The 22,474-nt window shown below is 44.5% G+C and overlaps 1 protein-coding gene across 1 annotated transcript in view; it reads left to right on the forward strand.

The window, feature by feature from the left end:
- The first annotated feature begins 1,081 nt into the window (after positions 1-1,081).
- LOC140398438 (acid-sensing ion channel 2-like) overlaps positions 1,082-22,474 on the forward strand; it is a 661,780-nt gene continuing 640,387 nt past the window's right edge. The window contains exon 1 of the mRNA XM_072487125.1: positions 1,082-2,792. Coding sequence (XP_072343226.1) covers positions 2,124-2,792 — 669 coding nt within the window. The 5' untranslated portion in view covers positions 1,082-2,123. The remainder of the gene's footprint in view (positions 2,793-22,474) is intronic.

Consider the following 22,474-nt stretch of genomic DNA (forward strand, 5'->3'; position numbering starts at 1 on the left):
GGATCTAACTATTTTTTCAAAGGATGGAAAAGAGGCTGAGGAATAGATTTGGAAATGCAGAGCTATTTGGACAGCAGAGGAAGGGCCATACAGCGATCGCCTACTTTGTGCAGATATCGACAATATGGCATTCATTAAGGGGGATACAGTCTCGACAAAGCATTGTGAGCCTTTTAAAGCTGCCTGCCTTTACAAATTTGAGTCGATGAATTATGGATGCTTAGGTACTTGACGAGTGGGGGTTTATTAGTTTCAGAGCATTAGTGATATTATGTAAAACACAGGAAACAGCTCGGCTTTAGTAGCAGTGGATTAATCTGAACACTTACGGTTGCCTGTCATTGAATTTATTTTGACATCATACTTGGGATTAATGCTGTGACGGTAAAGACAGACGAGGGGGCTAGAACATCGGGCTTGAAGCAAAGTTTAAAAGGAGTCTGCATGTTAACCAGTGGTCCATTTGCAGCCTATCCCTGCGTGCCTGCTGTTGTTTCCTTAACTGACCAACCGGGGCTCAACAACAACTTTGCGTCAGGCGGAGTTATTGCAGTTTCTTGCTTTCGGGATTTCAGGCAAAACCTCTCAATTCCCCTGTACACAGATTTGCAGAAAAGCCCCGGGTAAGAATCTATTCTGCAAGAGCAAACGGTCTCATGCTTAAAGATGGGACGTGGGGATGAGAGAAAGCGGGGCTTGGGTTCATCACCTTGGAAATTAGATCAGCGTCCAGCCGTTATAGACATATCTAAATCAAAGGGGGACCGACCCTGGCTGTCCGCCGTCCTGTCGGGTCCCGGGAGGTGGAGGGAGACGGGGGATGGCACCCAAATGCGACCTTAATTAGCCAGAATTCCAAGAAGCGCGTTTACATTCAAAACCACACGCACCCACACACAAACAGCAAACCATTCGGCTGCAGAGTGGATTTCTGCAGAAGGGCTAGCTGGAGAACGCAGTTTGAGGGAATACTGGAGAGGGAGGAGGCTGTCTGCTCACGTTGGAGCCTCAGTCTGCCTCGCTGTCAATCCACTCAGCTGGATGGGATGTGGGCACGTCAAGTGAGTGGGGTGGGTGAGCTGGTGGTGCCCGCGGTGGGAATAAACACCAGGGCTGGGGATATCCTGGGCTCCCTCTCTCATCGTATGCTGAGAAACTTGCTCGCTGACCCCCCCCCCCCTGTTGCAAAGTGCGGACAGGGTCGTAAATGCACCGAAAAGGTTAAACGTGAGCTTTTTTTTTGTGGGGGGGGGGGTTGAATTGCTTGTCTATGAATTAATCATTACCCACTGCCAGCCTATTGGCGAGGGGCGCTCCCTGCCCTTTTTCACAATTGGCTGCTCGCCCTCCCCCCTCTTACACATTTAGCTGGCACCCGAGTCCTTCATTGGAAGCAGGGTCTTCAAAGTGGGAAGAGGCATCCGCGCCGGGCGGGCTTGGACCAGAGTGGTGTTTGTCGGCATGGAAACGAGTGAAGCCAGCAGCCCGGCGCTCTCCCCGTCAGCGGCGGCCGAGGAGTGAGAAGCAAATGCAGAGAGAGGGAGAGACAAACACCTCGGCGGCGCTGGTGGCCTGAGCAAAGCCTCTCCAAGTTCCTGTCAGGGTGAAGGCTGCGAGCTGGCACGGCGCATGAAGGAGAGGAGCGAGTGAGGAGCAGACCCCGCCCCCCGACTGTTAAAGTGACTGCTGAAATCTAGCGCATTGAGCAAATTCCAGCTGCAAGAAGCATGGGGTTGGCCTTGGACTGGAGAGCGGGCAGTTTGTCGGTGCCTTTGAAGTCAGCAGCATGAGTCGGTGTGAGTGAATTGAAGTAAGTGAGTGAGTGAGAGGGTCGTCCATACCTGGCACTAGCCCTGACCCGAGGCAGGAAGAAAGCACTGATTAAAAGTTGATGAAATGCAAGAGCGGACCTGTTTTCCAGATGGATTTCTCTCACGCTTCTTTAACATGAAGCCCGTCAACCCGCGTGTGGAAAAGTTGTGGTGAAATCGTTAGCGGGTGGCCACCTGAGCTTTTCCTCTCTCATCTCTCTTTCTGTCTCTCTTCCCTCCCTCCTCGGGCCGCCTGAACTTGGGTATTTTTTTTTTGATGCTATAGTCACTCCTTCCAGCCCAGCTGACTGAATGTGGGGGAGCAGATTCCAGTTTTGCCTGGAGGAAGTTGCGGCTGTCGGAGTGACCCACTGGTGGGCGGGAGTCATGGCCTTGGAGGGGGCTCGGGAAGCCCGAGGCTCCCGCGCCCAACCCCCGGGTAGGGGCACGGCGGCCGTCACGCTGGCATTCGCCAAGCAGGCGAAACTCCACGGCATCCGCTACATCTGCTCGCAGCACTACCCCCTGCACCAGCGGGTGGTCTGGTTCCTGGCCTTTTGCACCTCGCTGGGCTTCCTGATCTCCTGGTCCTCCAACCGGTTCCTCCACCTGCTCTCCTTCCCGTCCCACACCCGCTTCCACATGGAGTGGACCCGCGAGCTCAACTTCCCCGCGCTCACCATCTGCAACAACAACCCCATCCGCTTCTACCAGCTGACCAAGGGTGACCTGTACTACGCGGGCCAGTGGCTGGGGCTGCTCACCGAGAACCGCACCGCCCGCCCCCTGGTCATCGAGCTCATCAGGGAGGACCGGCAGCAGTGGTTCCAGAAACTTTCCGACTTCCGACTCTTCCTGCCGCCCCGGAGCTTCGAAGGCATCAGCCTGGATTTCATGGACCGCTTGGGTCACCAGTTGGATGACATGCTCCTCTCTTGCAAATACCGAGGGGATATGTGCGGGCCGCAGAACTTTACCTCAGTGAGTCTTGCTATTTCTTCCTTTCTTGAAAAAAATTATATTTGGAAATGTTGCATTACTATTTGACCTTATCCCCCCCCCCCCAAAAAAAAAATGTATTCGACTGTGGTGCGTGCATTTTATATAATGAGTTGAGTTCAGAACCATTCATGTATCTCATTGAAATGTCCTAACTGATGACTTGCTACATCCCAGCTGTTATTTCACATCACATGACCGTATTAGACGTCACAGAATATTAAATGCAAAAACAATACTCGTGTTGTCCAGGTGTGCACTTTGATAGCATTGAAATTAAGTAATGCAAGATGGATATGTAAAGGCATGTTTTTGATCAATAACAGTTTCGTCCAGATCCTTTCAGAGCTTGGCTGTCATTCCAGCTATTTTTGTCATTCTAGGAGTTTCCTGAACTGGTTCGTTCCACTTTTACTGTGAAGCTGGCTGATTGTTAGGCCGCGCAATCGAACTATTTGCTGGATACCTGGGATCAAGGTGGACATGGCAACGCATTCCACCTTCACTTGTTAACAAACCAAGCAAACCACATTTGTTTGGCATGTTTATTTTTTCTCTAGCAACTCCAGGTTCTTTACTACAGAAAACTGACAAACAGCCCACTCTACAAACTTTCTATATTTCCATATTGCTGGATAAGAAAGCCTAGGCTGCAACGGATCTGAACTATTGTGATGCTCTTAATGAATATGGATTGTGAAAATTATAATTTTATGTAAACACAGCTTGCGGTGTCAGATACCATTGCAGTTCATTACAAACCACAATAATATTACATTATAGCAGTCCAATGTATTATATAAAACGCAAACTTGAACACCATATAGAGAATATACTCTTTGACACATCCTACAGTTAGACAAGGAATAGGTGTATGATATAGATGGCAAGTCAGGATAGCAGCAGAATGTTATTGTGATAGTAGAAAAGTAGAAGTATGATATTGTTTGTAACGTAAAAGAAAAATTATTTTGAAGATTGCGCTGTTGGACAAATGGTTAACACATTTGTATCATTTTTCCTGTTATGTTTCAAAGGCATAATTATTGCTCAGTCTAATTTCCATAAAGTCTATTTATTACTGGCTGAGCTAGTGTTTGGTGCAGCTAAAACTCTGACTCAAATTTACATTCAGAAAGATGATATGGAAGTTTCTGCTCTATCAAGTTAAGATTTCAACACAAATATGATCTTTGGGCTAATTTGACAAGTTTAGCCATTCCATTAAGGGGAAAAAAAGACCCTAGAGATGCTTCCATTTGGAGCAAATGGAAATATGCCACTGATGCAGTAGAGGGTGCTCTTCGGATTGAGGTGAGGACACATTGTTAGGACAGTATAAGAGTAGCATTACTCTATTTTTCCATGTGGTAAAAATATATGATACTGAGATATCGGTAATGATAAGATAACATAGAATCATAGAATGGTTACAGCGCGAAAGAAGGCCATTTGGCCAGTTGTGTCTGTGCTGGCTTTCTGAAGGAGCAGTTTACCTAATGTCACGTCCCCCCCCCCCCCCCCCCACCATCTCCCTGTAGCCCTGCACATTCTCCCTTTTCAGAAAAAAAATTAAATCCCCCTTGAAAGCCGCGATTGAACCTGCCTCCACCACAGCCCCACGCAGTGCATTCCAGGCCCTAACTACTCGCTGCCTGGAAAATGTTTTCTTCTTGTCGCTATCGCCTTCTTTTTGCCAATTACCTTATACCTGTATCCTCTGTTCCAGCAATGGGAACAGTTTCCCCCTAACTGTCTAGAACCCTCATGATTTTGAACACTTCTATCAAATCTCCTCTCAACCATCTCTTCTCTGAGGAGAGCAGCCACAGCTTCTCCAATTTCTTCATGACAGTAAGTTCCTCACCCTAGGTACCATTCTCGTGAATCTTTTCTGCACCCTCTCTAATGCCTTCACATCCTTCCTATAGTGTGTTGCCCAGCTCTGAGCACAATAGTCTTGTTCCCGGCAGCAGACAGCAGAATTGTATTCGACCACAATCTGTAACCTCATAGCCCAGCATACCCCACACTCTACTATTAACACTAAGACAGGGGATCAATCCTGGTTCAATGAAGAGTGCAGGAGGGCATGTCAGGAGCAGCATCAGGCAGATCTAAAAATGAAGCGTCAGCCTGGTGAAGCTTCAACACAGGACTACTTGCATACCAAACAGCATAAGCAGCAAATGATCGACAGAACTAAGTGACTCCATAACCAACAATCAGGGGCTGGATTCTTTGCTGCCGGAACAAAGTTCCCGATGTAGAAAAGAATCCAGCATTGGGGGGGGAAAAACAGATTGACGGTGTCGATACTCCAGTCCACCCCCCTCGTGTCGGGATCGAGGTTTGCGCCAGCGGGACCGATTTGCATCCTATTAATGGATCGGGCACCATATTCTCCGGGCCCTTGTGATTCTCTGGGCCAGAATCACGTGGGTGAGAATTGGTGCAGTCCTGACAAACATGTACCTTATTTGGTGGGCCAAAGTCCATCGGAGGGCTCCCTACAACGCAAGACCTGCCCACCTCACCTCCACCTGAGACCACCTAATCAAAGAGAACCCCTAAGTAAAGAGCCTCCTCCACACAAATCCCCTAAATAAAGAAATCTTGAGAACCCCACAGAAATCCCCGAAATAAAGAGCCCGTCCACAGAAACCCCTAAATAAAGAGACCCCCACAGAAATCCCCTAAATAAAGTAAACAGACCCCCCCCCCACAGAGATCCTCTAAATAAAGAGATTCAAGAGACCCCCTAAATAGACCCTGCTAGAGACCCCCTAAACAAAGAAACCCCCCACAGAGATCCCCTAAATAAGGAGACCCCCCTCCATCCCCAGAGACATCCAAAAAGACATCCAAAAGGAAGCTAGAAAGCAGTCCAGACAGATGGAATGAAAATAAATCACTGCCTTAAAACTCACCTGGGTAATGCATCTGCTGGCTCAGGCACAGGAAGCAGTACCTGTCAATTCCTGGAAAGAGAAAAGCAGTTAGCTGTGTTTAAACCCCCTCAGATCTTTGATTTGCGAACCATCCATTCATCTCTGTTTGATATTGATTTTACCAGGCTGTGATTGACTGCTTCCACCCACACCCAGCTGTCAGCATTGTTCATTCATTTCCCTTCAAGGTTCTTTGACTTTGAAGTGATCAGCTATGAAACTAACCAATGTCTATAAACATCAAGCTTTGATTGACAGCTCCTGGATCACATCAAACAGAGTTACATGCTTTCTGTTAGCTTCACTACTACAGTTGTTGGATAACAGTATAAATGGTCACACATGAAATTAGCAGCAATCTGAAATTCTGAAAATCATCGTGCTGCTACTGTTGTTTAGAAACACACATGGCCACATGGGATTTGGCGCATTGTGTTAGCCGTCACACTTGGGGCTGAAACTTGGTCATATGCAGGTCATAGGATATTGCGAAACTGAGAATAACCACTGCTACCTAAGCAGCTAATGTGTAATAATGAAAATAACACTGTTCTGTGGATATTTAAGGTAACATTCAGAATATCGGCATTCTCTAAAAGCATAAACATTTTGGAAAACTATAGTTGTATTAAAGTAAAATAGCCACACACTGGCAGTGTCTTAACAATGTAAAGTAGGTAGTATGTGCTGTCACACTCAGACAGGTACCAACCACTTCTGTAGTTTCCTGAACACAAAGATCCAACAACTTGATTTGCTTGAATTATGAAGAGTACATATTATAATATAATGTACAAAGTCACACATGAATTAACTGTTCTTGCATAATATGTGCAAGGTCATGTAACCCATTAAATAGTCTCATCCTCAGTAATAATGGGATTGCCAACAATTGCTGTCTAGATGCTGCGACCAGAAGTGTGGACTTTAGCTAATTAAGGGGAATAGGCTTGGCAGTGATGGTCTCTATAGCTCAAAAAACTATATCCGTCCAGCCATACAAATGAGTAGTGCCAACCTGGGCAAATTGTTGAGGTTTTACTTACCCAGAGACCATACACTAACAAGAATTGGCACCATCAAAACAAAACAACGATCAAACAAAAATGGAAAAGATAGTTTACTCAATTATGGATGGACCATTTGCTGAAGTATGATAATGTAGATGACCATGTTTTTATTATTCTTGCTCTGGAACTTTATTTAAAAAAGTAAAGGCCTTACCCCACTGAAGTGTTTTTCTATGTAAAGTATCTGGTATGGCTTTGTTCAGTGAGCACCATGGACAGTTCTCTCTCATAGCACCAGTACATAAGCAATAATTGAAACAAACCATACCTGGAATATAAGATGAAGGAATCATTGCAGTGCTCCCTGTTGCATTTCCTCGTAACTTTGAAGCACAGAGATCAGCACACAACAAAAAACAATTGTATTTAAAAAAAAATATACGGACTTGTGCTTTGTCTGTGTAGGCACTGGCAAGACTATAATTATTGCATATTTTAGTTTGGCAGTGAAGATAATAGTGGGTCTTCTGCTTCAACTATTGAAGACTTTATACTGATGGTTCACGAAAAATGGGAAATCCATGGTGGTGGCCCAGGAACAATGGAGGAATACCAATATTGTGAGAAAGTAATGGATAATGTAAAATTGATAGGGGCGGCACAGTGGTCAGCACTGCTGCTGCACGGCACCAAGGACCTGGGTTCGATCTCGGTTTGGGTCACTGTCCCCGTGGAGTTTGCACATTTTCCCCGTATCTCCGTGGGTCTCACCCCTACAACCCAAAGATCTGCAGGCTAGGTGAATAGTCACGCTAAATTGCCCCTTAATTGGAAAAAAAATTGAATTGGGTACTCTAAATTTTAAAAAATGTAACATTTTGATAATTCTACTAACTTTTAGGTTCTGTAACAGTTATGGATTTTGTTCCTGAACCACTTTTCAAATTGTTCAGTTTGAATTTCTGCGAATTAGAATTCCTTACGGGAAGGTAGTTGTTTTTGAGAACCATTTTAATGTTTTCGAACCTTATGTCTCTTTGAGTCTCAGGTTGGAGCAGCTGTATGCTGTCTTAATTGCCCACAATGGGTTTTTTAAATCAACTTTGAAGGAATGGCTAAAAGTATTTTGAAATTGGAATGACACTTCATCTTTAAACAAAAAAACATGTATTGATTTAATTGATCAACTCTATTTGTAGCATGAGAGGGAAATGTTTCTGCCTTTTCTGACATTATGGTATGATGTGTTAACAAGGTGATGCGACTTTGTTTGAGAACATAAGAACATAAGAACTAGGAGCAGGAGTAGGCCATCTGGCCCCTCGAGCCTGCTCCGCCATTCAATGAGATCATGGCTGATCTTTTGTGGACTCAGCTTCACATTCCGGCCCGAACACCATAACCCTTAATCCCTCTATTCTTCAAAAAACTATCTATCTTTATCTTAAAAACATTTAATGAAGGAGCATCAACTGCTTCACTGAGCAAGGAATTCGATAGATTCACAACCCTTTGGGTGAAGAAGTTCCTCCTAAGCTCCGTCCTAAATCTACTTCCCCATATTTTGAGGCTATGCCCCCTAGATCTGCTTTCGCCCACGAGTGGAAACAACCTGCCCACATCTATCCTATCTATTCCCTTCATAATTTATATGTTTCTATAAGATCCCCCCCCCGCATCCTTCTAAATTCCAATAAATAAAGTCCCAGTCTACTCAACCTCTCCTTGTAATCCAATACCCTCAAATCTGGGATCAACCTTGTGAATCTCCTCTGCACACCCTCCAGCACCAGTACGTCCTTTCTCAGGTAAGGAGACCAAAACTGAACACAATACTCCAGGTGTGGCCTCAGTAACACCTTACACAATTGCAACATAACCTCCCTAGTCTTAAACTCCATCCCTCGAGCAATGAAGGACAACACAGCAGGTATTTGGCAGGTAGGATCAAGGAAAACCCAAAAGCTTTCTATAGGTATGTCAGGAATAAAAGAATGACTAGGGTAAGAGTAGGGCCGGTCAAGGACAGGGATGGGAAGTTGTGTGTGGAGTCTGAAGAGATAGGCGAGATACTAAATGAATATTTTTCGTCAGTATTCACTCAGGAAAAAGGTAATGTTGTGGAGGAGAATGCTGAGACCCAGGCTATTAGAATAGATGGCATTGAGGTACGTAGGGAAGAGGTGTTGGCAATTCTGGACAGGCTGAAAATAGATAAGTCCCCGGGGCCTGATGGGATTTATCCTAGGATTCTCTGGGAAGCCAGGGAAGAGATTGCTGGGCCTTTGGCTTTGATTTTTATGTCATCATTGGCTACAGGAATAGTGCCAGAGGACTGGAGGATAGCAAATGTGGTCCCTTTGTTCAAAAAGGGGAGTAGAGACAACCCCGGCAACTATAGACCGGTGAGCCTCACGTCTGTTGTGGGTAAAGTCTTGGAGGGGATTATAAGAGACAAGATTTATAATCATCTAGACAGGAATAATGTGATCAGGGATAGTCAGCATGGCTTTGTGAAGGGTAGGTCATGCCTCACAAACCTTATCGAGTTCTTTGAGAAGGTGACTGAACAGGTAGATGAGGGTAGAGCAGTTGATGTGGTGTATATGGATTTCAGTAAAGCGTTTGATAAGGTTCCCCACGGTAGGCTATTGCAGAAAATACGGAGGCTGGGGATTGAGGGTGATTTAGAGATGTGGATCAGAAATTGGCTAGCTGAAAGAAGACAGAGGGTGGTGGTTGATGGGAAATGTTCAGAATGGAGTTCAGTTACAAGTGGCGTACCACAAGGATCTGTTCTGGGGCCGTTGCTGTTTGTCATTTTTATCCTTGACCCTAGCTCCAGGGAGGCAACATACCATCCTGGAGTCTCATTTGCGGCCACAGAAACGCCTGTCTATTCCCCTTACAGTTGACTCCCCTATAACTATTGCACTGTTACACTTATCACCCCTCCCCTCTGCAGCAGAACCCATCGTGGTGCTACGAGTTTTGCTGTTGCTGTTTTCCCCTGAGAGGCCATTCCCCTCAACAATATCCAAAACTGTATATCTGTTCTGCAGGGGAATGGCTACAGGAGATTCCTGCACTACCTGCCTCGCTCTCTTGCTCTATCTGGTGGTCACCCATTCCCTTCCTGCCTGCAGAGTCTGAGCCTGCGGTGTGACCACCTCTCTGTACGTGCTATCCACGATACTCTCCGACTCGCGGATGCTCCACAGGGTCTCCAGCCCCCGCTTCAGCTCTGAAACGTGAGCTTCCAGGAGCTGTAACTGGAGACACTTTCTGCACACATGCTGACCTGGGGACTGGAATTGTCTCCAGTCTGCCACATGGAGCAAGAGGAGCTGACCACGCCTTGGAGCTGTCCTGCCATGAATTATTCCTTTAAATTAAACCTTTGAAATTAAACTTTAGAAAGATGTTTTTGCGTCAGATTAAATCCAATCTCCGTGTACTATTTAATTAGATTTTTTTTAAAAATGAGTATTTATCCCTCTTAATCTAAGAACAAGTTAAAAAGTTATTTAATTGAAATTAAAAGTTATTTAAATCAAATTAAAAATATTAATTTAAATCAACCCAAAATAGTTATTTAAGTCAAATTAAATTTTTTTTAAATAGTAATTCAAATCAAATTAAAAATGGTAGTCTAAGTCAAATCAAAACTAGTATTTAAATCAGTAACTCCGGATATTCAAATTTAGTCCTGACTTTCAGCCAATCGGGCTACAGTCTCCTGTGACGTCACATTACTTTTTTTTTCAATTTTGAACAAACAAACAGCTGCTCTCTCTCTCCGCACTCTCTACTGAAGTCTCGCACTCTCTCTCTCCGCGCTCTTTACTGAAGTCTCGCCCTCTCGCTTTCCGCGCTCTTTACTGAAGACTCGCCCTCTCACTCTCCGCGCTCTTTACTGAAGTCTCGCCTTCTCTCTCTCCGAGCTCTTTATTGAAGTCTCGCCCTCTCTCTCTCCGCACTCTTTACTGAAGTCTCGCCCTCTCTCTCTCCGTGCTCTTTACTGAAGTCTCGCCCTCTCTCCGTGCTGTTTACTGAAGTCTCGCCCTCTCTCCGCGCTCTTTACTGAAGTCTCGCCCTCTCTCTCGCCACGCTCTTTACTGAAGTCTTGCCCTCTCTCTCTCCGCACTCTTTATTGAAGACTCGCCCTCTCTCTCTCCGCGCTCTTTACTGAAGTCTCCTCCTCTCTCACTCTGCGCTCTTTACTGAAGTTTGTGACTGCTTTGTACCTAAAGGAAATATATTATTGGTTTGCAATGGAATGTAACCACTGAAGGGCACAATGAATCAAGATATGGACACTTCTCTGGTGTGCATGGTTCTGGTTACAGTGGTGGGCATCCTAAGCCAATGGAAGGATCACAGAATAATACAGTGCAGAAGAGGCGCTTCAGCCCATCAAGTCTGCACTGACGCATGAAAGACACATGATCTGCCTACCTAATCCCATTTGCCAGCACTTGGCCCATAACCTTGAATGTTATGACATGCTAAGTGCTCATCCACATACTGTTTAAAGGCTATGAGGCAACCTGTCTCTACCACCCTCGGGGTAAAACGATTTTTCCTCAAATCCCACCTAAATCTCCTGCCCTCACCTTAAAACTTGTGTCCCTTCTTAACTGACCATTCAACTAAGGGGAAGAACTCCTCCCTATCCGCCCTGTTCATGCTCCTCATAGCCTTGTATACCTCAATCAAATCGGCCCTCAGGCTTCTCTGCTCCAGCGAAAACAACCCAAGTCTATCCAACCTCTCTTCATAACTTAAATGTTCCATCCCAGGCAACATCCTGGTGAATCCCTCCAGTGCAATCACATCCCTCCTATAAAGTGACAACCAGAATTGCACACGGTACTCCGGCTGTGGGCTCACCAAAGTTCCAACTCCAAAATGACCTCCCTGCTTTTGTAATCTATGCCACGATTGATAAAAGCAAGTGTCCCATATGCCTTTTTCACCACCCTATTAAACTACCATACTGCCTTCAGAAATCTATGGACAAAAGTGCCTTTGTTCCTCGGGACTTCCCAGTGTCAGGCCATTCATTGAATACTTCCTTATCACATTACTCCTTCCAAAGTGTATCACCTCACACTTTTCAGGGTCAAATTCCATCTGCCACTTTTCTGCCCATTTGACCATCCCGTCTCTATCTTCTTGTAACCCCAGACCCACAACCTCACTGTTAACCACATGGACAATCTTTGTGTCATCCTCAAAATTACCGATCCTACAGCCCACATAGTCATCTATGTTGTTTATATAAACGACAAACAATAGGGCACCCAACACAGGTGCCTGTGGCATGCTCCTGGACACTGGCTTCTAGTCACGAAAGCAGCTGTCTGTCCTTACCCTCTGTCTCCTGCAGCTAAGTCAATTATAAATCCACCTTATCTAGTTACCCTGTATCTCATGTGCATTTACCTTCTTTATAAGTCTCACATGTGGGACCTTGTCAAAGGCTTTGCTGAAATCCATATAAACTGCATTTAGGGTGCTCTCTCCCAGGGCTGGTGCAGACTCGATAGGCTGAATGGCCTCCTTCTGCACTGTAAATTCTATGACTCTTATGATTCTATGAACAGCACTACCCTCATCACTACATCTGGTCACATACTCAAAAAATCCAATCAAATTTGTTAAGCATGACTTCCCTCTGACAAAGCCATGCTGACTATTCCTGATCAAACCTTGCCTCTCCGAGTGGAGATAGACTCTCTCCTTCAAAATTATTCCAATAGTTTGTTCATCCAATAGAAATGAATTTAGACTATTCCTGAATAAGGGAATGGGAAATAAAAGTTAGAAAGTCGCAATCCTTGTTGGCAGAGTGTTAGCAAGGCATCTGGGCTATGACTTTCCTGGACACAGTTCAACAACACTTCAAAGAGAGAGAAGAGAATGACATTGCCTGTGACGGCAATGCTCAAGAACCCGTTGCATCCTGAAGGATGAAATTTAATGTTGTTGTCACTGCTTTTGTGTAAAGTATTTGTAAAATCTTGCTTAATAAATTCGAGGTATCACGGCGCTGAAACTTAGGTTCGATCCCGGCCCCGGGTCACTATCCGTATGGAGTTTGCACATTCTCCCTATGTCTCTGTGGATTGCACCCCCACAACCCAAAGATGTGCAGAGTAGGTGGATTGGCCAAGCTAAAATTGCCCGCTAACTGGAAACATTTTAAATAAATAAAATTCAAGTTGATTCTTAAATACTAGTTATTTGTACCTTGTCGGTCGAGCACAACTTAAGACCTTAGTGTTAGAAATTTAACATTTGGACTTTAGAAGTTTCAATTAGAAGGATTTTATACCTTGAAACCCTAAAACCCGACAATAATGTGCAATTTGGAGAGGAACTTGAAGGTGCCAGTGTTCTTACAATATACATTTTGGATTTGTAGGGAAGGGAGATTCTGGCAAAGTAATAACAGTGCTTTGCTGCAATGCATCTGGTAACTTGTACATACTGAAGCCAAAGTACACTGGTGGTAGAATATAGTGAACGAAGAACTGCTTTGTTCTGAATGGTATTGAACATTTTGAATGTTATTACAGCTGCACTCATCCAGGTGAGTATCCCAATATGCTTCTAACATGAGCTTTGTAAATGGTGCAGGAGCATTGTGGAATGAGGAGATGGGTCACTTATTTCAATACCCTCAACCTCTGCTCTATGCTGTAGTAACAGTGCTGATATAGTGGTTCACTCAACTCCTAGTCAGTGATGATTCTAGCAAGTGGGGCACTTGAGTGGTAGGGATGTAACTGAAATTTAGGAGGCTGAGTTTTGTCAGGGTTGAGATCACCATTATCTGACAGCTGCCACAGGTCAGCCCAAGCCTTGGTGTTGTCCAAGTTGTGCTGTAGAGTAACATGAACATGGACTCGATCATTGAAGGAGGTGTAAATGGAGCGAAATGCTGCAGTAAATTGCGCCATCTCTAACACTATATTTGAGGAAAAGTCATTCAAAAAGCAGCTGAAAAGGCTGGACCCAGAATTCTTTTTTCGGGGGGAAATCACCTGGTGAGTCTGTCCTGGAATTGTGATGGCTGAACTCTGGCAACCATCAGCATCTTTCCTTGGATCGGGCACAACTATAGACAGTAGATTGCTGTACCTTTAACATTGATCAGCTTAGTTTGGGCTTCTTGCTGCCATAATCTTTTGACTGCTGCTTTGATGTCCAGGAGAACTACTCTCACCTCTCCTCCAGCTCTTGTGCTCATGTCTGCATCATGGCTAGGATTATGGCTTAAGATGTTCGGTTCTGGTAGAATCCAACCTAAATGCCAGTGAACAAGTTGTTGGTGTACTGGTCATTTTGATGAGAGTGTCATAACTGTACCAGAATGACTTGGTGAGGACAGCTCTGGTGCACATCGCGCAGTTGCCAGTGCATTTTCTGTTAAAATAATTACACTGTTGGAACATAGTGGTGAAGTGTTCTGGAATGAAACTGGATAATGCCTAAAATTGATGCGAAAACGATTTGATGCCTCGCTCCCCTGCCAAATCCTGATCTTAGCAGCACGCACTAAGGGAATAAACCAATAACCTCCCTGCAGGATGGAACAGGGAGAGAATGAGAGAATGCCTAGTCATCAACCCCCTATCTCTTTGACATTTCATGAAGATGGAAAAGTAGGAGGAAAATAATAATAATCTTTATTGTCACTAGTAGGCTTACATTAACACAGCAATGAAGTTACTGTGAAAAGCCTCTAGTCGCCACATTCCGGCGCCTGTTCGGGTACACAGAGGGAGAATTCAGAATGTCCAAATTACCTAATAGCACGTCTGTCCGGACTTGTGGGAGGGAACCGGAGCACCCGGAAGAAACCCACGCAGACACAGGGAGAACGTGCAGACTCCACACAGACAGTGACCCAAGCCGGGAATTGAACCTGGGACCCTGGAGTTGTGAAGCAACAGTGCTACCCACTGTGCTACGGTGCTGCCCACACCTAATAATGAGCAAAGACATTTAAATAAATCCAAATAATACTTCAAAATGAGTTTTGTATGCTTGAAGAATGATATTTGAAATCTGCACTCTATTATTGACAGATATTCAGATATATATAAAGGAGGTAATCATTCTGAAGCCATTACTAGCAAGTTATTGGAACAAAATAATTTCAAAAGTAGTGTTCAGTCATTAGCTTTGAACTCCATCCTGCTTTGAATTCCAGACAGGCGCCAAGTTCAATCGTGGTTCAATATAAGTGAATATACTTTGGTCTAGATCTTGATTAAGGATTCATACCGTGTCAACATAAGAGAGATTGTTCTTGAATTTCTTCATTCTTTCTGCCCGGTATTGCTGTAACATCATTGGGGTGCAGCTGAATCTTCATGTAAGTGTGTAAACATGGCTTTTGCCACATTTCCAGCGAGGTGCTGGTGATCCAACAGTGGAAGGTCCAAGGAAATCCAAGATCTTTGTAGTTGGCTCAGCTGTCTTTTTCAGTTCTGTATTTGCCAATGTTGCATTAGGGCAAGCAGCATCAGAAGCTGCAGGTAGCCACACCTTTTGCACTGTACGTTCATAGAGAGCAACAGCATAGGATCTGAAATGATGCACTGTCTTCTGGTAAAACACTGGGAATAGGTGGGAAGGCAGCAGAAACATGGCAGATCTTCAAACTCTGTCCAGAGGTATTCTTAAAATCAACAACCATCTGTTGCTTATGTCAGAGTTAATTCTTATTTTAGTATTAAGGAGAGGAGAGGTCAGAAAGGTTTAATACTGGACCATTACCATATGAACACTTAAAACCACAAATACACAACAGCCTTAAGAAACCCCATTAACTGCATATATGCAGTGCTATATGTTGAATTATTCATTAAAAGGTCAGGCGGGTAAACTTTTTGTACAGTTTAAATCAGACCCAACATTCTATATCTGACCAAAAGAGCTCCTGATGTCAAGATATGACAGAAGTAGACCAAAGTGAATGACAATTATCTGATTGAAATATCAGGCATGTATATCATTTACACCCACAGGTTATTTCATGTAGTTCAGGAACATGCCAAGCTTGTAATTGAAAGTAAGTTGGGATAAAGTTTTCTTCTTGTGGATGTCTTACCATCCAGTAAGCCAACTTTATGAATGTTGCTTTATAATCAGACATGATAAATGCTAAGTAGAAATGTTGGGCGGGATTCTCCCCCCCCCCCCCCGCCAGCCTGTGTTTCTCGGTGGCGTGCCGTTCGCTGGCAGCGGGATTCTCTACTCCCACTGCTTGTCAATAGGAGTTCCCATTGCAGCCACACCACACCGCCGGGAAACCCGTGGGCGGTGGGGGGGGTGCGCTGCTGGCAGAAACAGAGGGCGGGATTCTCTAATAATGGGTCTATGTCTCCACGCCAGCGTGAAAACCGGCGCCAATGGCTCTGGCATCAATGGCCCCCGAAAGTGAGGAATTCTCCACTTTCTAGGGGGCTAGGTTGTCGCCGGAGTGGTTCCCGCAGCTCCAGCCGGCGCGAGTCCACGCATGCGCGGAATGGCTGCCATATTTCCATGCATGCGCGGGGTTTCCCTTCTCCGCGCTGGCCCCCGGGCAATATGACGGAGCCCTGCAGAAGCCCCGTGAGGGGTAAAGTAGGCCCCCACAGAACCAGCCCGCCGGTCGGTAGGCCCCGATCGCGGGCCAGGCCACCGTGGGTGACCCGCCCCGGGGTCAGATCCCCCCTCCACCCCATTCACATCCAGGTCCCGCCATGTGGGAGGTGAGTAATCCACGTCAACGGGAATCGGCCAAACTCATTGGCTACACGGCCCATCGGGGCCCGGAGAATCGCCAAGGGGGCCGCTGTCAACGGCCCCCGACCGGCGTGGCGGTGGCCCCTTGGGCGCCGGAGAATGGGAAAGCTGGCCCCCGGGGAATCTCCGACCCGGCGCCCGGTCGGGGAATCCCAGCCAGAGAATCCCAACGGCCGGAATATCCCGACTGTTACATCATTTTGAACGAGATGAAGCATTGCCACGTCACTGGCATATAAACCTTGAAACCCAGATGCTGATTTTTGATCATTTTAATGAATCAAACATAATATTCAAAGAAACCTGAATAGATTTTTGAACTCCCTGCAGGCAGAGATTTTCAAATTAATCAGTGTTTGTAGGAAAAGCACTGATAGTCCCTGATTTGCCCGATGCACCTTTTGCTGTTTTGACCATATCCAGTGTCAATGTCAAAAGGTCATTCTCCAAAATGAAAACCTTTATACATCAAAAAACGAGCTAAAATATGGAAAGAAATGTGCTGATTTTGTTCATTGCAACTAAGAGTCCCACTATTTTGTTGCTCAATGTTTATGTTTTTAATATTTTGCCAGCTGTGCTGAAAGTGGAGCTTGCATTCCGTGTCAAATAGTAAATCTTTTGAAATGTTATGCTCAGATGTTTTGAAACAAATGGAATTATGATGAAAGCTAGTATTACTTATTAAACATGAAAATAGAAATTGAAGTTAGGCTGTGAGATTCAGCTCTGGCAGTTTTATAAATCCATGAAAATGCAAAAGCTTAGTTCTTGGTCATTTTTTTTGCCAGTTTAGGAGCAAATTAGCATGGCCAATCCACATGCCCTGCACATCTTTGGGCTGTTGGTGTGAGAGCCAAGCAGAATGTGCAAACTCCACACGGACAGTGGGGCTGGGATCGAACCCCGGTCCTCGGCGCCGCAAGGCAGCAGTGTCAACCACTGCACCATCGTGCCGCCCTTCATTTTTTTCTTGGTGTTAATCAAATTAATAGTCTTCTGAATTGCAATGGGGCACGCTGAATTCAACATTTAAAAAAAATCCAATCAACGTAGGAATAATTACTGGCAAATGTTAAAGTTTGTGAGCCACAGACAAGTTAGTTTAAGCGATTAAATAAGCAAGGGAGCTTTGTTCGAATAAAAGTTCAGGATGTACATTGTTTAAAACAGTTGGCATGTGAATAAAAGTCAGTTCAAGTGTGACTTCAATGCCCAGGAGCTGCCAGCAACAGATGGACTAGATTGAGGGCTGCTTTTACTTCAAATAAAGAGCACACAATTTAGTTTACCTTCTGTCACATGGCCTTTGGTTTCCACTTTTGTACCGCCTCTGCCACTTGAAGCAACTAAATGGGCGTCATGTGAACCATCTTCTACGTAACATTAGTCAGTGAAAAACTATTTAAAAAAATACAAGCACCTTGGATTATAGTTTTTAGTCTTAAAGCCACTGATGCATCATATAAGAAAGTAGCATACTACTACTTACTTGTTGGATCTTTCTCTTTGTAATTTTACTTGTAACTAAATTCCACTTTTATGTAATGTATTACCCATTGGTTTGATATGTCATATTTACCATCATTTAGAACAGATAATGTAATAGTCACCCTACATGGTGTCTGGTGCGATATTCCAAGTTTAAGAGGTAATTATTAGTCTTAAGTAATCGTGACGGTTCAGCTTTCAGTTCATACAAGATTCAGAATGGCTCTGGAGACTCCCTTCTTTCGGCTGTTAGCACAAGAACATACTCTTGAGAGAAAGACCAACTCAGAAAACAAAATGAACTCAGTTTATCAACAGTGGGCTGGATTTTGCGTGAAACTAACAGTGCTCACCAAAATTATGCAGCAAATCGGACACCAACTTCTGAAGTGTAGAGGTTTCTGTCTGAGTTATCTTACTCCTCACTTGTTGTGCTATACCGTTACCTTGCTTAGTGATTGAAGCATATGCAATGGATGTGAATTTGCTGTACATATCCACTCGTTGCCCACTAAATATTACAGCAGTTTGGTGCATTCAGGAATAAGTGAATTTTCAGGCCATAATGAATGGCAAACTTCTCTCTGGCACTGAAAATTTAATTTAACAAGTGAGTAAGGTCATTCCTTCATAAATTAATTAGGGTTGGAGAATTTTTAAAGAACATTATAATTTTTCTTTCTTTCTCTTTTTCCCAATCCAATTTTATTTTCCTCTCTTTATTTAATTGTTTGTACATAATTTTATCATGAATTAAATATAATTTATACTTCCAGTGCATGGTTAAATAAGCATTCAACAATCTGGTTGATGAGCTCTCACACACCACAGATTCCCTATAGATGGCACTGCACTAGATCAAATGCCTGATGACAGAAAGATGCCACTCAAAAGCACGCCAAGGTCTGTGGGCAATCTGTGTCAATATGATGGATGGAAAGTGCTGTTCTGCTGTCACTGATGACAAAGGGCCATGACATCCATGCGTGACTTCTTTTTAAACCCAGGTTGGCACTTATTTTTATTTCTGATAAATGGAGAAAAACATACCAAATTGGATGAAACATAACAAAAGTAATCATAAGCATCAAATCCTGGAAAAGGTAATAAGAGACATTTTGTTCTGAAGGATTTTGCAAAAACATCAGAACAACTTTCCATGAGTCTTAGTAAATCATAGAATCTTACAATTATGTTAGCATTTTACTTGATTTGACAAGTCTTGGCATTGACCAGCAACTAATTAATTCACTTGATACATCACAACAGAGGATCAAACGTGATAATCCGAGGATGAGCAGACTTAATAGCCTCCACCATCATGAGCTGTAAAGTGTTATATTGAAATAAGTTATGAGTCAAAAAATAAAAGCTGCACATCTCATGGGCTGTCAGCAAATATCATATAACAAACAATTGGAGTGAAATGTCTTAATAATAATAATTTTTATTGTCACAAGTAGACTTACATTAACACTGCAATGAAGTTACTGTGAAAAGCCCCTTGTCACCACATTCCAGCGCCTGTTCAGGTACACAAAGGGAGAATTCAGAATGCCCAAATTACCTAACCGCACGTCTTTCGGGACTTGATGAGGAAACCGGAGCACCCGGAGGAAACCCAAGCAGACACAGGGAGAATGTACAGACTCCGCACAGACAGTGATCTAAGTTGGGACCCTGGCGCTGTGAAGCAACAGTGCAAACCACTATGCTACCGTGCCACCCAATCATTTTATGTTTGAAAAAAAGGATCAGGAGAGTGGGACTTGTAGTATCCCTTGCCATGTTAATGATTCAAATTGTGACACCGGAGCATGTTCTCTAAGGAGACTTACCACTAGTGCTAACCACTGTGCTACAGTGCTGCCATCTTGTAAGTTGCCAAATAAATGGAATGTCATTAAGATAGTTATAAGTCTCATTCTATTAAACAAGAGGTCGATAATTTTTTTATTTGAAGAACCTTTTTTCAAAACATGCCTAAAATAAAGAAGTACTAGAGCCCAAAGAAGAAAATGTGACATCTCTACACCAAATATTTGGAAAATTGGCAAGTGCCTGTGGTGAAATTAATAATTTGCAGATATAATAAATAATATCCATGCATTGAATTTATTAATTAATAGAAATAAATTAAAATACACCGAGCTTTGAATTATCGTTGTTTTGACATTTCTTCAATATAATTGTGCCAGTAAAGTAATCTATAAAACAAACTTTAACTTTTGATACATAGAACTAAAAATGTTATGTCAGCCATTGATTCTCTTGATAAAATATTCACTTCTAATAGCACATTCGGAATAATTTTACAGTTGCAGCTTTATTAGGAACAATGAAGGTCGCAATCACAAAATCTTTCCCTCAAACCAAAGGCGTCATCTATAACCATGGTGTTGCTACGCCACTCAAATGGATTTATTTCGAGCACAGTGATGATTTTAAAATAATCATTTAATTAGTGAAGTGCAGCTTAATGATTAGCCTTTGATCCTCACAATAAAAACAAGGCTTCACGCTTTTTAGGCTCTTTTCCGTCTTAATGCAATCCAGCTGCAAAATGTTGGGAGCTGCAAATAAGAGCAACATGTTGCAAATTCCTGCCATAAACCTTGATATTTGGAAAGGTAGTAGCTCCTGTTAATCTAAACATTCATGAATTTAAAAACAAACTATTCATATTTGCCCTTGTACCTGTCAAAAGAGCTGGTAAATTATTTACATTTTTGACATTCTCAAAGGGCTGTTACATGCAAGATGGTTCATATCACTTGTTAAACTAGAAGTTTTGAATTGATACTAATTAAGTTTTAGTGTGCATCAGCCCAAATGTATCAATCCAAGAAAGACAGACTTGCATTTATATAGCACAGGCTTTAAGACATCCCAAAGCATTTTACAACAAGGGAAGTGCTCATTTAGCTGCGGTTACTGTTATAATGTAAGAAACTACTGTAATGCTACTGATGATTAAGACACCACTGAGTACCTTGGCCCTAACCTATCCTCATCTATCCAAGGTGGCATCATCCAAAAACCACAACATCAAGTTCCATTTTTACATTGACGACACCCATCTCTACCTCACCATCACTTCTCTCCACCGATCCAGCAGGTATGATTTATCATACTGCTGGTCTAACAGGCAGTCCTGGATGAGCAAAAGTTTCCTCCCACTGAAAAGATCAAAATCATTGCTTTCACTCCTTGCCACGAATTCTGTTCCCTCGCCACTAACTCCACCTCTCTCCCTGCCTGGGACTGAAAAGATTATTTTCCATCTTAGCATCCTGTTTGACTTTGGAATGAGCTTCTGACCGCGGGTACTCAACATCAGCAGCTTCTACTGCCATAACAACCCGAGCCTCTATCCCTGTCTCAGCTTCACTGCTGTGGAATCCCTCATGCATTACTTTGTTTCCTGTAGACCTGACTATTCCAATAGTCTCCTGACCAACCCCTCAACCTCCATAAACTGATATTATCTAAAGTTCTGCTGCCTGTTTCCTAACTGAGACTAAACGCCACACATCCATTAGCTCTGTGTTTGCTGACCAACATTGACTCCCAGTTTGACAGAACCTTGGTTTAAAGGTTCTTGGGCGGGATTCTCCCGTTTGGGAGAATCTCCGATTGCGCCGATTTATCGCGCGACGCCATCCCGCCATTCTCCCAACCGGCGAGAACGGCGCCATGCTCGGGGGGGGGGCGGAGGAGGAGGGAGGAGGAGGGGGGGAAGAGGGGGAAGGAGGAGGGAGGGGGAGGAGGAGGGAGGGAAGGGTGCAGTCATGTCTGGGGGGGGGGGGGTCGGGGAGGGCCTCGGAAGAGGGCCCTCCTGTCTGTCTTCCTTCCCCTCCCTGGCGTGCGTCCCTGTGGGCGGATGAACGTGGATTTGGACGGCGGGGGCAGCCCTCATGAGGTTGCGGGGCTTCTTGCGGCACTGGTCTCCAGAGCGGGGGGTGTGCCCCACAGCGCTGACGCCGATGCCCACTTCGCGCCAGCTGAGCTTGACTGTGCTGGCCGGGTACCGGTGGCCACGTCTTGGGCACAGGACCGCCCTGCGCTCTTCAACTGCGTCCAGCAATACCTCCAGGTCATTGTCCCGGAATCTGGAAGCGGCACGGCGGAGCTCAGCCATCTCTCTCTGTCGGGGCCTGTGCGCGGATCGCGCACATTAAATGATGTGGCGCGGCGTCATCCGGGCGTCGGGCAATGACGGCGCTGCTCTGGCTCCACGCCCACCGCATTTCGGGGCCTGAATCGATGCTGCCGGTGGCCCGTTCGCGCCGTCATGAAACGCGACGCCGTTCGCGACGGCGCGGACACGCTGACTCGCCATCGGAGAATCCCACCCCTTATCCTTGTTTTCAAATCCCTCCAGGACCACACCCCCTCTGAATCTCTG

Source organism: Scyliorhinus torazame, chromosome 21 (assembly GCF_047496885.1).
Source record: "Scyliorhinus torazame isolate Kashiwa2021f chromosome 21, sScyTor2.1, whole genome shotgun sequence".
NCBI lineage: Eukaryota > Metazoa > Chordata > Chondrichthyes > Carcharhiniformes > Scyliorhinidae > Scyliorhinus > Scyliorhinus torazame.